The 17,245-nt window shown below is 38.5% G+C and overlaps 1 protein-coding gene across 1 annotated transcript; it reads right to left on the bottom strand.

Annotated features, from left to right (window-relative positions):
• Positions 1-7,913: 7,913 nt before the first annotated feature.
• LOC140147166 (craniofacial development protein 2-like) lies at positions 7,914-8,586 on the bottom strand. The gene is made up of 2 exons (XM_072168945.1): positions 8,244-8,586; positions 7,914-8,101 (listed from the first exon to the last, which is right to left on the bottom strand). The coding sequence occupies exons 1-2, from the start codon at positions 8,584-8,586 to the stop codon at positions 7,914-7,916; spliced, it is 531 nt and encodes a 176-aa protein (XP_072025046.1).
• Positions 8,587-17,245: the final 8,659 nt, after the last annotated feature.

Genomic DNA, 17,245 nt, shown 5'->3' on the forward strand with positions numbered 1-17,245 from the left:
TCTTCTTCCACTAACATTTCACACCTCAAATGACCTGGACTACCATCGACAACTCTAACCTAGGAAAAGACATGCAGTCACGATGATAGATTAACGTCGAATAAGGGCGTGGAATCCAACAACATTTTATCTTAACCCTGGATTTATGGAAACTTTTGGGCCTTCTGAACTGTTGGTCTGAAGTATATAAAAGTATACATATTTAGTATGAAAATGACTCGGTGAATCCATCTGTGAGGCCAAATTTGGGCAAAATTGATCAGTTTTGGAGAAAATAAAAAAACGGGGCTTTTGGCCCAAATTTCTTTTTATTCAAAATTTCTTTTTATTAATTTTTAAAAACTAAATAAAAATATCTACGAACGGTTTTTCAATTTCTTTAAATTGTGACCAACTTTGAGAAATTTGCACCAAAAATGGTTAGGAAATTTTAAATTTGGCCCATAAATCATTAAAAAAAGCCTGATTTTCACTTAAATTTCAGTTATTTAAGTGAGCCTTCTTTATAGCTATTATAGAAACTAGAAGGACCCAAAACTATCGCCCTTTATCATTTTAATATTCAGCTAGGTATGCTCCCATCAATTTACTCCTTGATATTTTACAAATGAATTTGAAGATTAAGAGCAGCAACAGGATCACAAGCATTTCATTCCAAACAAAAAAAGGGAATATATTCTTCTGTTGACTTGCTGAAGTCTGGATTATAAAACAACACATCTGTCAATGTATAAAGTGGTGACTGTGCGAGAAAAGCCCGGAGAAAGTGCTTAATTGGAACAAGCAGCACCATTTTGGAAATTGTCATCTGTGCGAGGAATGTATACACAAAGGATAATTATATAAATTCAAGCCTGCAGTGGGCTTTGCTGAACAATGATCTCCGCAGAAGTTGTCCAGAACATTGAGTGCATCATAACCATGATAACTTTGTTATCAACCAGCATGACCAGAAGACTGCTGGATAAGTATGACTATTAGTGTGATTATAAAGTGCACATATTTAAGTTTATGTGCAAAATCATAATATCTTTTAACAGATTTGCAAAGAACAATAATTACATCACTATACTTCGGACAAAATCTAAAAGTACGTTACAACAATGCCCAACTTGGTACAACCAGGGTCGGATTTACCTTTTTGGGGGCCAGGTCAAAATGTCAATTTCAGACAATTTTAGCCCAAAATGAAGGTGAATTTTGCTATTTAAAGGGCTAGTGCGCTTTCGCGCATAAAATTTTACCATAATTTAGTCCAAAACATGGTGTGTTCGAGTTTTAAAAAGGGCCCATCCGGCCATGGGTACAACATGTGAGAAACAAGACACAACTATATCTACGTCGTATATTTAAGAACTATAACATTTTACCATACCTTGTCTCTGACTCGGTGAAAGTTCACGTTACTGGATCTTGTAAGTCGAAGAACATGTTTGGCAAGTGATACCGTTGACGAAGCCATTTAATAATTCAATTTACAGATGATATCAACTGCATTTACAGTTTTAGGGATGTAGTAGAGTATTTTGGTCCGTATGGTCGACGCCTGCTCCGATTTGTGATTATGAATATCATTAATAATACTGCATAATGCATCTATATCTCGCAAAACCTATAATAGTGAATTATATTTTTGCTTGAATGACAATTACACAGATGGGACAATTCGTAGAAACGTTTTGCAAGTTAAATGACATATGTGATGTGATAAAGCAAATATCAGTCGGAACAAAGTCAAACAAAGGAAATAGTTTCTTCTCTTTCCTATTGTTTTGGAAACACCTCAACTGCTCATATCTTTGGAACAATTTGTCCAATGGGGTTTAACGATAAAATGCATATTTATAACTGATTGTGATATTTGGTTACACATTTGATGTTGTTTCAGTTATAATCTGCTACACACAGAAAAATCGGACCTTCATTATGTAAAAAAATACCAAGTATAATGATGTTGTGTATAATTTCGACAATTTTTTACACAGGTTAAGTAAAATTTCATCAAAATGTTTTACCAGTTGTTATGTAATTTTAAAATGCACCTATTCGAAAGGCAAAACATACATTGGCCAGATATTTTGCCGAGTTTATGTAGTTTTTACCTATTTTAGGTAAGAATATAGCGCCGACCGAAAGCAATCATGGCGGACACGACGTGTATGTGATCGTGTAGCGCATGCCTCCTGAAACATCATTCAAATAGGTAGGTTTCGAAGTCATAAGTTGGAACCAAACTGGAGATTCGTTCGATAAGCTCATGTATGGATATCTTTGAGACATTAAAAATGGCTATTTATGGGTTCATTTACTAGATTTATCAACATTGGAATTGACATTGCAGCGTACTTGCCGCCAGGGGCGGCGCCAGGGTATTTTGATAGGGGGGGCAAAACAATTTGTGAAATTTGTTATGCGGCGCGACAGCGCCGGCCGTCGCGCTTGCGCGACTCAGGGGGGTGTCTGAGGGGGGATGTGCCCCCCTCAGAATTTGGAAAATTTTCAAAATGAAAGCACAAATGAAGCCATTTGATGCACCATTTTCACCCATTTTAGGGTTATTTATTTATTTTCCAACCTCATATTTTTATGGATTTCATTCACGGGCCCGACTTTCAGCCCGCTGGTTTTAGGTATGGACCTACTCTAGTGAATCCAGTACCTTTTGGCAACAAATTAAGTTCATGGTACAAATGTGCACGAATTGAAATATGCTGGAAATGTTAAAGAAAGTCGCGCGAAGCGTGAAAAAATTGGCACATTTTAGGCTAAAATGGCCAAATATGAGGTTACTTTGGTCAGAAACCCATACAGGCGTCAACATTGGGGAATGATTGTATGGACCATCGACCATCTACCCTATCAAAATATTGGGGGGATTTATACCCCAGCACACCCCAGGCCGGATCTAGCCTACGCCTCTGGTCGCAACGCGGTGTGTTAAGTCAGTTGCATGTATATGATATGCCGTTTTTTTAATAAATTGGCACGATAAAACGATATGAATGGGGGGTGTCTTGAGGTTGGAAATATTTCAAACTGAAAGCCGAAATCAGGAGCGTAGGCGGGAAGTAGTCGCCCCCTATGATCACGAAAAGCCGAAAAGGTCCACTTTGCGAGCGTAGCGAATGAAAAAAAAACCCAGTTCTGTATGCTTTTTCAGTCAGAAAAGGACAACATTTGCCCACCATTTGCGAGCGAAAATATTAGGTCCTAGTATGAGGTTCTAGTAATTAGGTTCTTGTAAAATGTGGCGTTCTAGTATAGGTTTTGGATATACAATGTGATGGGACCCCGTAAAAGTTGTGTGATATCGGACTGAAAGCAAATTGCTGCATGACACAGAAAAGTGACGTATAGCCATGATTTTTAAAGTAGTTGGGAGAAAAGGCAAGAGAGGCCATGTGACTTTTATGGGGAAAAATTACCAAAATGGGCCCAAAATATAAAAACCAACAACTTTAAAACCTTGTAGGTCAGCATTCCACAAAGGGCAAGATGTCCGAAGGGGGGAGTTTCCTCCTTCTAACCATGGCCATGGAGGGAATGGCTCCTTTTCTACTTCTCCTCCTCTCTTTCTCTCCCTCCTTTTCTCTCTCCTTCTTCTCTTTCACTTTTCCTTCCTTTTACCTCTTTTTTTGAAAATCATAGGGGGGGCAATTGCCCCCCTTGCCCCCCCTGTGGCGCCGCCCTGCTTGCCGCGATCATGATTACGTGCTACGACATTCATTACAGTACGACACTGTACGTACTGTATACTGCGCCCGGACACTGCGTGTATACATTAGGGTGATTCACAAAAAATGAAATTGGTATTTTTCAACGGGACACCCCCTCATTTTGTTCATTTTGGTAATAAAATTATACCTGCAAAATATGAAAAAAATTCAAAAAAGTTTAGGGGGTGCTACCGGTCAATGAACTTTTGTACACAAAGTCAATGGGATTTTTTGTCAAAAATTTCAAACGCTTATTTCAGGGCCTAAATATTCTACCAGGCTTGCAAAACTGAAGTAAATGTTCAATGATATACCTAACTTTGTGAAAACATGGGTTTTTACCAAATTAAAGTTCATAGTTGACTGTAATAATAAAAAATGTTTCAAAAGTGACAGAGGGAGTGTAGCTCAAGAAAAGAATACCCTGGAATATCCCCTGGAATCCCACCAGGCACCCCAAATTTATACCTTATTGAACTGAACTGTTGATAAAAAAAAAGATTAAAATTCTTCACATATTAGTTTACCCCAATGGTGATACCAGCTTTTGAAATCTTATGTAATAGTAACTATCAAAATCCATACATCTGTATCAGGGGTGGTCATTATGGCCATACCTGATGAAGATTTGTATTGTTTGAATTGAATGACCACAGGAAGGATTAGATTCACCATGGTTGAAAAGAAATGTATATAAATTGGGGTCACCATGATATTTTGGCTGTTCCAGCAACTGCCTTGCCCCAAATGTAACAGTTTTCACAAAAATGCAATTTTCTGGAAAGCGGGTTAACATTTTTACAATTTTCTTTAGCATTTATTTTAAGGACATTACTCACACTATGATCAAATATTTTTGGCACAATCAAGGAAAATTAACATGGCTTTTTTGTGTTGTAAAGAAAATGGCTCATAAATCCCATTGACTTTGTGTACAAAAGTTAATTGACCGGTAGCACCCCCTAAACTTTTTTTGAATTTTTTCATATTTTGCAGGTATGATTTTATTATCAAAATGAACAAAATGAGGGGGTGTCCCGTTGAAAAATACCAATTTCATTTTTTGTGAATCACCCTAGTATACATGGTATAGCAATATGTGTGTTGAGATAGATGGCGATGTAATACGGTGTAGACGTGATGGAATTAGGCTCGAAACATTTCAGTGGCTAAAGCCTCCAGCATACTTTCCTGCCGCTTGCCGCTGCGGCAAGCGGCAGGGCGTTTCAACCAATGACAAACCTTGATTGTGTCCGTTTGTCGGCAATACGCGTGCGCCACGCCGCTCAGCGGCAAGCGGCAGGGTAGTATGAAACCAGCATTAGTAGTATTAGTGTATTATTATAGCATTGTATCATAATACATGCGAGAGAGAAATGCTTTACAAATTACATTGAACATTCACTAGATAGCGGGTTGAACTGATAAAAGGAAAACAAAACAAAATAAAATATTGCATGCATGAAATTGTATTGTTGAACGAATCTGACAGTTGACCAAGAGCTGATGACTTCAAATCTATCATGAATTATGTTTCAGCGTAAAATAAAACAGAAAGAAAGAAAGAAAGAAAGCCCCAATCCTACCTAATAATGAAGTATTTTTTTGCTTAACTGGTATGTTTTTAAAAAAAAATTCAAGGTTGTGTGAAAAATACCTATTTGTTATGGGGTTCATATGCTACATAAATGTTATGTATGTTTTACATAAGTTGTTTAAAAAATACATAACAATTATGTAGTAAAATACCTAATAGCCGAGGTAAAAAATTCTACATAAAAGTTATGTAAATATTTTACTTAATAGCCATAGTATTTTTTTTACTTATCTGCTATGTTATTTTTACATAATTCATGGTTATGTAAAAAATACCTATTTGTTTGGGAGTTCATATGCTACCTAATGTTATGTATATTTTTTACATCGTCGTCGTCGTGGTCCTATGGGTCATGACTGACCCTTTGTGACCCTGTTGATGATGGTATTCCAGCAGCTTCTGTCTTGAGCCAGACGGTGGGCTGCGACGAGAGAAAGGCCTGTTAATTGTTTAATTCCATCAGTCCATCTAAGCTTCTGTCTACCTCTTCTACGACTGCCTTCTATGTGACCTTGCATAATTATCTTCTCAATGCTGTCACCATCTCTTCTAGAAATGTGGCCAAAATACGCCAATTTATCTGTCATTCCAACCGCCCACGTTTCACAGCCATACAAGGCAATCGGGAAAACCAGAGCATCCATAATATGAATCTTGGTAGCTTTAGAAATACCTCTGTCTTTCCATATATCTGTCAACGCAATTGCCGATGATCTTGCCATGGCTAGGCGTCTTCTGATTTCCTGTGAACTGCCCCCTGCATTGTCTATTAGTGATCCCAGAAAGTTGAAAGTGTCAACTTGTTCCACATCTTCTCCATTCACCTTCACTTGCTGATTTGTATCTCCTCCACAGATCATTATCTTTGTTTTCTTGACATTGAGATGCAGCCCAAATTCCTCACTACTTGCTTTTACTCTGTCTATAAGGTCCTGAAGCTCATCTGATGACTTTGCAATAAGGGTGGTGTCGTCAGCGTATCTGAGGTTGTTAATCTTTCGTCCTCCGACTGACACCTGACCTGTAACACCAACAAATGCTCTCCTCATGATGTACTCTGCATATATGTTGAAAAGGTACGGTGACAGAATGCATCCTTGACGAACGCCTTGGCCAATAGTGAACCACTCACTGTCTCCACTCTCTGTTCTAACGGTGGCTTCTTGGTTGTGATATAATGAGCAAATCAGGTCAGTCACATGCTCGGAGAACCCCATTTCTTTCATTATTCTCCACAGCTGCCTATGCCGCACACAATCAAATGCCTTTGAGTAGTCAATGAAGCAAAGGTATAATGGTTGCTGGAATTCCCTATTTTTTTTTTTTTTTTCCTCAAATTGCCAATTTGGTTTCTTGTCCCTCTTCCCCTTCTAAAGCCAGCCTGCTCTGGTGGTAATTCATTCTCAAGATGATTTCTAATTCTCTCAGCAATGATATGGAGGAGGACTTTACTAGCATGTGAAATTAAGGCGATGGTGCGGTTGTTAGCACATTCCCTTGTGTCTCCCTTCTTTGGTAAAGGTAGGAATACAGCCTTTTTCCAGTCCTCTGGCCATTCTTTACTGTGCCAAATCTTGTTACATAGTCTGTGAATTATTGCAACACCTTCCCCTTCCCGCTCTTTCAACAGTTCTGCCTGGATGTTGTCAATTCCTGGTGATTTACCATTCTTGAGCCTCTTCATTGCTTGGTTAACCTCACTCAACAGGATCTCTGGTTCACTGTCAGTGTCTTCGCTTTCAACCCCATCTTCCTCCTCTGCATTGTCTTCTTGAGATGCATATAATTTTTCACAGTATTGTTTCCATCTTGATTTAATTTCTTCAACCTCCGTTAGGATGGTTCCATTTTCATCCTTCAGTACGTTGAGTCTTGGAACAGGTTTGGAAGTCAGTGCTTTGATATTTTTATACATATCTTTGGTGTTGTCTGATACACTATCCTTTTCCACTTCAGCACATTTCTTGGTGATGAAAGAAGTTTTATCTCTTCTGATTTGTTGCTGGATTTTCCTGTTCAACTCACGATACTCTCCACGTTGATCTTTGTTCTTCAAACCATTTGCTTTAACCTTTCTTCTTTGATCAGCCAATTTGAAGACCTCTTCTGTGAGCCAGGGTTTTTCTTGCTCTTACATCTGGGAAGAGTCCCTTGAGCTGTTTCTGTCACTGCTTTCTTGATGTTTTGCCACAGTTCTTCTGGAGTAGATTCTTCGGAGTCAGTCTCCATTAGACTCTGGAACTGGTTCTTAACTTCCACTCTGTATTGGTCATTGATCTTGCTTACATCAAATCTGGCTGGTTTTCGCTGTCGCTTGATCCTCCTTAGTTTCATTTTCATGGTAGATATCAGAAGTTGGTGATCAGATCCACAGTCCGCTCCTGGGAGGGTCTTCGCAGATATGAAACTAGATTTCCATCTTCTTTGTACCAAGATGTAATCAATCTGATTTCTGGTGCTTTGATCTGGTGATGACCAGGTATATAGTCGTCTTGGGTGTTGTTTGAAGTAGGTGTTGATGATTGCAAATTTGTTCTCTTGGCAAAAGTCAACAAGCATCTCTCCCCTCTCATTTTGTTCTCCTAAGCCATTACTGCCCATCACATATTTATATTGGTACTCCTTGCTCCAACTTTAGCATTGAAGTCACCTGTGACGACAAGAATGTCTCTCTTGTGAATGCTGTCTATGGCCTGTTGTAGCTGGTCATAGAATTGTTGGATTTCTTCATCACTTGATGCAGAGGTGGGTGCGTATGCCTGGATTACTGACATATTCATTGGTTTGCCTTGGATACGAATGGTATTAAATGATTCTTTCATTTATCGGGTTATAACCTAGAACACATTTGGCGACTTCTTCATTGACTACAAAAGCAACTCCATGCTCTCTTTTACTTTCTGTACCAGAATAGTAAACAACGTGTTTACTTAGTGTGGTGAAATGTCCTTTTCCTGTCCATCTCATCTCTGAAATTCCTGTTAGGTGCACATCATTTCTCTCTAATTCATTTGTTAGAATGTCTAGCTTTCCCAGATTCATCGTCCTAACATTCCAAGTCGCAATCTTCAATGTTGATTTCCAGAGGTTACGTCTGGCATTCTCCTTGGGATTATCAGCTTTCACGCCTCCTTGCGGCTTTAACGTGACAGCGTCATTGATGCCCAGGCAGATGCCATCTGTTACCTCTTCCCCAGTAGCTTTTGAGACACCTTCAGGCCTGGGGGTCTCACTATCCAGTGTCATATCTCTCTTTACGTTAGTTGTACTCATCATCATAGGTTTACTTGGCAATTAGTCGGTGGTGGTTTGCCGTTGCCTTCCACCATTGCGCAGTAGAAAGGAGACCATTCCCTAGACTCCAGCTAGTAGCTCTCCAATCTCTAGAAAAACCTGCCAGTAAGACCAGTCATTGACTTCATCTTCTGCCTAGTATCTCCTACTGAAATCTGCTGCTGCCCAGATCCAGTTGTGGATGCCGTTGGCTATTCCCCAAGAAAAGCTCATTTGGCTCTAGCTGACATTTCCTTCATCAGGGGTCCCACTACCCCACTCAAGCTGCCTGAGTTGGCCGGGGTTGTTTACCACCGCCCGGGGCTCAGTGGTGGCAAGATGTTATTTGCATCCCAAGATGTTAAAAACAACCTACTTATACTCTATGATTGGGAGAAAGAAAGAAAGAAAGAAAGATGAAAGAGATAGACACAATACCAGTTAGCATCCACACTGCCTGCTCCTGTAGACAGTATAACTGAACACGGTGTACAGGGGATGGCACATAAGAAGGTGCCCATGTGGCGCTCGCCTTCACCATCAAACTGGGGATCTGTATCCTGTACCCCAGAGTGATATTACAGTCGGTAATCGCCCCTGGGATTCGGCGCTCTACCCTATACTAAGGACAAAACCCATTGTCCTAGACAAAACCTGATGTTAAACATCCTACCAAGCCAACTAGTTTGACTCACCTATCCTTGCTAACTGGTTTGCGAAATGAAAAAAATTATAGCAAGAAAAAACAAATTTCTGTGTGTAGCATAATCATTACACTTGTATATCTAGCTGGTCTCGTAAGAGAGATAAATACATATTTTCATTAAAATGTTAAAATCATTTCCGGTATATCAAATCTTATTTTAGTTTTAGACAAAAATCTGGAAAAGGTATCAATATGCAACCAAGTGTAGATGATATTTCAATGTATAATTGTGCCAAGTTTGAAGAAGCTACCATTTACAGAACCAAAGTTATAAGCGTGGAGGTACTACTTTTTGAATGACCCTCGTATTACATTATTAAATAAAGCAAGCGCGGTAGTAAAGTTAACTTTCCATACGCTGGGTTTCCATACGTACACTTTTATTGGAGAAGAAACAACATTTTAGCAATACAAATGTTTATTGCTTTTGCCGCTTTTTTTTACAAACGCCTGTTCAAAAGACAAATGCATGTTATAATACTCGATATGATATTGACGTTAAACCGAGAAGCATGTTTTTCTTTGTTAACAAATTTGCGATTTAGTAAAATGAATACGAAAACAATATCATGATTTGAAACTACTTGATACTCTAGGTATGTATTTAAATAATATTTCCCTAGATAAGCATGCTCAGCGGGTGAGCGTTCAGTACTGTAGCAAGTGTCATCTTCAGAGCAACTAAATAAATAATGATGTTGGGCCTTTTTTGCCCTGTGCAAAAATATAGATCATCGAAATATTTCCTCCCGAGATTACAAAAGAATAGACACTCGAGTAATGTACACATGTAATTCATATGCATATCGCATACGGGAATTGAGAAAGGGGGAGAGAGGAGGGGTGGGGGTGTGTGTGGGGGGTGTGTGTGTGAGTGAGAGGGTTAGGGGAGAGAAAGAGAGAAACAGGGGGAGAGAGTGGATTAGAAGAGGGAACGTTAATGAAGGATGAACAGTATTTGGACCATAGTTGTTTTATTGTAGCCGTTGAATATACGAGTATAGACCGAATACACACTTATAGACGAATCCAACGAGCCAAGTCATGGTCAGGATTTGGTCGGACATGACGGGTCCCCGCATGCACCAAACTGGTGTAGTGACTGCCCAATTGGGTGGATTAAAGCCGCTTAAAATTCGATGTTAAATTCTTTTGTGTTGTACCCTGTCATTATTCTTTTGTCTACGTGTAACACAGGTGATAGAATGCAGTTTAAAATACCCTCCAAGGCTGCATCATTTCACATTTTAGGTCAGATGGAGCCGACGGGGACCCAACTTTGGCAGCCATTAAGGTGTACGAATGCGTGAAATTAGATTCGTCTATATTGCGTGTTTGAAAAAGGCCGGGCACTCTAGAAAACGCGGCAAATTCGGATTAAAATCCTGGCGACGCTCATCTGACACTCCTCATTTCGTCATCATGTTTGTGAGTGTCAGATGCATGGTGATGAATAATACAGGATTACTATGACCAGTATGCTGGTGTCGCGTAACTGTTAGCCGATGCGGAGACTGCAGTACCCACTTAATGACGGTTGATCCGAAATCTGTTAAGACCCCCTAAACTACATTAATCAATAAACAGTTGCTCGGGCAACTGCTCAAGTAGAAGAAGGACATTTCGCTGAATCGAAGAGATACAAGGGGTCTTTTTATCTTTTCAGTTTCCGTAAGTCTTTTGTTCAGATACGAAAACGCAAGGGATTCAGTAAGTTACTGTAATCTGACTTCATTGTTAACTCTGAAGTACCAATCATCTTATTTCAATAGAGGTGATTGCTTATGTCAATAAAATCTGGAGAGACAACACCGCTGTTTTTAATGGCCTAGCGCCCTCTCGTCTTTGATGCATGCCAATCCGAATGACAAAGTCCACTTTTTTCTGTAAAAACGTTGAAAATAAGCTCTAAAATCACAAAAGGCCCGCTTATGAGCATATCGCACCCCAATGCACTTGTGCAGGGCCACAGTGTCGCCCTTCCCTCGTATCAATGTCTATCGCCCTATTTTGCTTCCTCCTGCCCCCCCCCCCACCCCCATGATCAGTCTCCCCACTCCCTCCCCGGTCCCTCGGTCCCTACTCTCTCCTCTCGAGTTCTTCTCTTTCTAGTCTGTCCGTCTCTCCCTCTCCTCTCTTTCTTCCTCACCCCCTCCCACTCTCGCTTGTTCAGTCTCAACTTAAGTATCTCCCTCCCTCCCTCCCCCTCGCGAAATTTATGACTGAAAATAAGCTCTGCAAAAATAAACATTTAAAATAAACCCAAGTCTTGCATATAGGCCCAACCAATTATCAGATTAGCTTGCCATGAATAGAATAAATTATCTTTGCTCCAATGCAATTCTTTTGTATTGCATTTCAATATAAAACATGTTTACTAAATCACCACTTGTACGCGCCTCATTGGGAGATATTTGACTATTTTAGACGCTCGTTTCATCGCCAATATGAAAGACTTTTGCTTATAACTTGGCAACATGGTTAGTATATATTTCAATGCAAGACTTTTTTTACGAATCACTTACGTCTAGGCGTAAGTGCATCTACACCAAACACATGTCAATTGAAGCCGTACAATTTACCGCGAATTTAGGACCGTAAAATTTAGACTCTTCTTTTGTCTAGATTGGCACCCAACCGCACATCTCAAGGTTTTATGTAAAAAATCAATATAACTTACCAAAACGAAAACTGAAATTCACGAGCTTCAAATTTTCAGTAACTAACAAAAGGCTAGAATAAAAGATTGGTCATACCTGGGAGACTACCACTTCAGAATAACAATGACTTACAAAAACTATTACGGATACGGAAACAGAAACTGAAAAGATAAAACGACGGTTACCGTCATTTTTATCTTTTTGGTTTCGGTTCCTCTATTGTTCATAAACGAAAATGCAAGGGATTATGTGAGTTGATCTGTAATTTGAATTCATTGTTAGTTTGAAGTACCAATCAGCTTAGTATTTCAATAGAGGTGGATGGCTGCTGTCAATCAAGGCTGGATAAGACCAGATTATAGAACACCCACAGTTTGTGGAACACCGGTGTTTTTAGTGGTCTAGCGCTCCTCTCGCTTTTATTTCCTCGCATATAGGCCCAACCTATTATCAGATTACAAATTCCAATTGTAACGCCAAAGAATGAAATCAATCAGTTACGCTTCAACGCAATTCATTGGTGTTGCATATTACCACACACTCAAGTTTTAAGGTGTATTTTGGGACGAAAATAATTCCCCGTTTCATCTCTACATAATCATATGACCGATTTTTGCGCGATTACACGAACAAGTATACCTACATGCCTAAAACTACCCAATACTTCTTGGCAACACCCAGGCAACACTGGTTAGTGCATATTTTGATACTAGGCTATTTCACGTGCCTTTACACCAAACGCATGTCAATTAGGGCCGTACAAAATATCGCGAATTTAAGACCGTAAAATTTAGACACTTCTTTTGTCTAGATTTAATAGTACAAACCCTCTCATCTCAAGGTTTCATGTCAGAAATTAACATAACTCAACAAATCGAAAACAGCGGAAATTCTCTTCGTTAAACTTTTTAGTGAGCAACGTACAAGCTAACACATCAAAATAACAATGAGATCTGAAACTGAAACAGGAAACGAAAACAAAAAGATAAAAAGACCCAGGCCGTGTCTGGCTGGACAATGAATTTTACGCCAGAGTAATAAAAATAATAAGTAGCATTTTCATGTGCGGAAAAATCATTGCTTAGATAAAGGATGGTAAATGAATTTCATCGCACCTGTCAGGCAAGGTCCGTAAAATGCTCAATGAGGTGAAGCATGACCCGGAAGCACGAGTACAATAACGAGCGATCGACACACAGACCTTCTAGAGAACCAGACAGACCATAACGGTCTGATAGATCAATAAACATAGATGAAATCAAACAAGTACTGCATTAAAAAAAAGCAAGTAACAAAGCAAAATGAAGACGAACATTAGTGTAGTCAACTAAAGTCAACTAAACATCTAAAAAAAGTAACTAACCCCCTTAAATAATGACCATTATTCAAAAACGGGTGGTTATATTACAAATCTGTAAAATGCGTTGGAAGCAGAATTTATTGCTGCACATTTTGACACTTCATTTGCAGCAATTGACTAAATATTGACGTCACAGCGTACATTTAAATCAATGTAACCCAAGATTTGAAAGTTGCAGTAAATTGTATTGATTTTGTATTCAGTGTAATGGAAGGAAATCTGTGTAATGATATCTGAGTGTTTTTGTATTGTAAAAATTTGTATGTAAGTGCAACTTTCAAATCTGGACCTCACTACATTAAATTGACCGGTCTTTTATTGTTTTCTGGGCTATCGTATCAAATGAGGTGTCAAAATGCGCAGAAATAAATTCTGCTTCCAACGCATTTGTCAGATTTGTAATACAATGGCACCTTTTTGAATAATGGCGATTATTTAAGGGGGGTTAGTTACTTTTTTTGAGATGTTTATATTCACATTATCAACGAAAGTAATTGAGGAACATTAATTATTACTCAGCTTTAATATTTTTTTCAATAATGAGTATTATAATATTCTAATCAACATTGAGTTCATTTCAATCATATTGTTCAGGGGTGTAGGCAGCTTTCTTGGTCGGGATGGGGCAAAAAACAATATTCGGGGGCAAAAACGAAAAAATCTTGCGGTTGCATAATTTTGACCTGGTATTATCGGAGGGTATTATACATTATACAGTTTTTTAGAGAGAATGTACATGTTAAGTCTTTGAGCTTCAAAACAGGCTTTATTTGGGACAATGTGCCAATTTTTGTTGTTTTTGTACTTTACACTATTTCGGCCCGTGATCTGGGTGAAAAGGGCGTGGAAAATGGGCTCCTTACCGCTTTTCTATTCCTTTGCCTTCCCGATTTTCTCTTTCATTTTTTGTCGGATGGGCAATTTTCTTTTTCATTTTTTTGGCAGAGGGCACTCTTCACTCTTCCCTCCCCCTCCCCAACTGGCTACGCTACTAACTTTGTTGCTCTGATCCCGTTTTACTCAACAGTTGTGTATAATTATTTGTAGTGTTCATTCGGCCTGAATTTGAGTTTAAAACAGGACTAATATGCCGCTAAGAATTGATTGTTTTTTAGTGCTTCCCGATATTATTATTGCTAAAAAAACTTAATATTTCACCATGTCGGTAGATTAAGAACACAATAATAGTCGTTATAAGCCCTAATACTTACCCTAACTCCCCTAACTCTAAACCTCATCATGACCATGACCTAAAATGTAAGTTGTTATTAAAAACATTAATAAAAAGCTTTCTAGAGTTGAAACAACTGCAACTTCACTCTTCACCAGCGCGTGTGAACCCTTTTGATAGTGCACAACAAGAGGCAACAGATGGAATTACCTGTGTTTGTCGTAGCATGCACAAAGTGCAACAACGAAAATGGAGCCCATTAATAGGCTATTAAATTATTTTTTGCGTATATTGTTGGATCTATTATCATTATTCATCATTCATCATTTTTATTTCCATATCAGATAAATACATAATTATATACATCAAAATCAGACAGTATTAAATTAACAAAATCACATCAAAATCAGTAAAACGATTAACTTCCTCCCTATAGGAGTAAAAACAAAAACTAACAGAACATATTAAAAAACAAAAACAAAGCCAGATAATACAAATACGGAACAAGACAAGGACGGAGCTCAAAGAAATTTATAAGTTTGTTTTAAGTGCTCAAAAGAAGTTGAGTCGTAAGTTGAAATTAGCTTTTGCTTAAGTTGATTACGGAAATGTTTAACTGATTTAGATTTAGATAAGTTGATTTTCTAGTGTATTCCAAAGATAGGGACCACTAGTAGTACGAACAGAATGATCCAAAAATGTTTTCTTATTTTTGGTTATATTGTAGTTGTTACAGTGTCTTGTCGAATAGTTGTGGATATCGGACCGTTTCTTAAAGTAATATTTTTATGACAAGGAAGGTAGCTGTCATCTCGATTCCAGTCGCCCCTTAAGGGCAATCCAAATGTAACATTGGGCTATTCCTTTTAAAATCCACAATACCCCATGTGGAAGAATTAGCTAAAGTATTCCACAGAGGGAGTATGAGTTTTAATACAAATGACAATTGGGTAACTTCCATTTGAAATACTCGCTCCAGTTGTGGAAGATATAGGTAAAGCCATATTAATACAAGAGGAGTATGAGTTTTAAAATGATTAACTCTGACCAAGTACATTTGAAAAACATACTCCCTCTGTGGAAGATTTCCAAAATCTTCCACAGGGGTAGTGTTACAATGCTGACTATAAGCAGCTCGTGTACTGTTATAATTTCCTTCATGGTGTTTTCGATATTGAATCGGTTACTAACCAGCAACAGCTTTCTACGCGTACCTTTTAAGTGTCGTGATGGAGCACCCAAATGGCGCAACGTGGTGTTATCTTTTGTCCACGCTGCTTTAGAGACGGTTTTAGGAGCGTACTGGTATGTCGTTCACTTGTTCACTTTCATGTATAGACGAATCCAACGAGCCAAGTCATGGTTAGGATTTGGTCGGCCATATTTGGTTCCCCGCATGCACACAGGTGTTGTGAGTACCCAATTGGGTGGATCAACCCGCTTAAAATTCGATGTTAGATTCTTTTGTGTTGTAAACTGTCATCTTTCTTTTGTCTACGTGTAACACGGGTGATGGTAACTTCCATTTGAAATACTCGCTCCAGTTGTGGAAGATATAGGTAAAGCCATATTAATACAAGAGGAGTATGAGTTTTAAAATGATTAACTCTGACCAAGTACATTTGAAAAACATACTCCCTCTGTGGAAGATTTCCAAAATCTTCCACAGGGGTAGTGTGGATTTCAACTGGAATACCCATTGATAAATTGATCAAATCCAGTTGATATTTTGCATAATTTGGTCTCAAATTAGACCATTTTGTTTAGAATTCCAAAACCTTCCACTGTTGGTGGCTGATATTGGTTGGATCTGGAATAATTAAGTCGTTGAATTTGTTTGGAATTGTAAAATCATCCGCAATAGGATTGTGATTTAAACGTGTGCTGATTTTGAAGGACACTCCTCATTTCTCGCCATAATATATTATTTTGATCACTATATTATATATTAATTTATTTTGAATCAATGCGAATGTGCCCGCAACAAACCAATGCAAGCGTGATAGTAACGTTACCTTTCCCTGCGCCGGGTCTCCAAACACAAACTTTTATTGCGGAATAAATAATATTTTAGCGATAAAATATTTACAAATAAGGCTAAACAAATGACTCATAATATTTGATGTTGGTAATATTTTATTGATAATTATATTCTCTCGAGTATACCGTAGAACATCATATGTTTGAATTTAATTTTCAACTTTCAACAACTTGGATCATTTTGCAGATTTTGCAATTAACCCTTGTCAAAAAGATAAACACTATATTTATATACATAAAAAATTTAATTGTTACGATTGCATCGTTACAATGCTGACTATAAGCAGCTCGTGTACTGTTATAATTTCCTTCATGATGTTTTCGATATTGAATCGGTTACTAACCAGCAACAGCTTTCTACGCGTACCTTTTAAGTGTCGTGATGGAGCACCCAAATGGCGCAACGTGGTGTTATCTTTTGTCCACGCTGCTTTAGAGACGGTTTTAGGAGCGTACTGGTATGTCGTTCACTTGTTCACTTTCATGTATAGACGAATCCAACGAGCCAAGTCATGGTTAGGATTTGGTCGGCCATATTTGGTTCCCCGCATGCACACAGGTGTTGTGAGTACCCAATTGGGTGGATCAACCCGCTTAAAATTCGATGTTAGATTCTTTTGTGTTGTAAACTGTCATCTTTCTTTTGTCTACGTGTAACACGGGTGATAGAATGCAGTTTAAAATACCCTTCAAGGCCGCATCATTTCACATTTTAGGTGAGA

The sequence above is a fragment of the Amphiura filiformis genome, chromosome 3, assembly GCF_039555335.1.
Source record: "Amphiura filiformis chromosome 3, Afil_fr2py, whole genome shotgun sequence".
Classification (NCBI taxonomy): domain Eukaryota; kingdom Metazoa; phylum Echinodermata; class Ophiuroidea; order Amphilepidida; family Amphiuridae; genus Amphiura; species Amphiura filiformis.

What these genes read in the sequence shown, in the direction of transcription:
- LOC140147166 (XM_072168945.1), bottom strand. Translation starts at nt 8,586, where the DNA reads ATGAGTACAACTAACGTAAAGAGAGATATGACACTGGATAGTGAGACC. An exon ending in AGGACATTTCACCACACTAA is followed by an intron (nt 8,102 to 8,243) that starts GTAAACACGTTG and finishes TTCGTATCCAAG; the next exon opens with GCAAACCAATGAATATGTCA.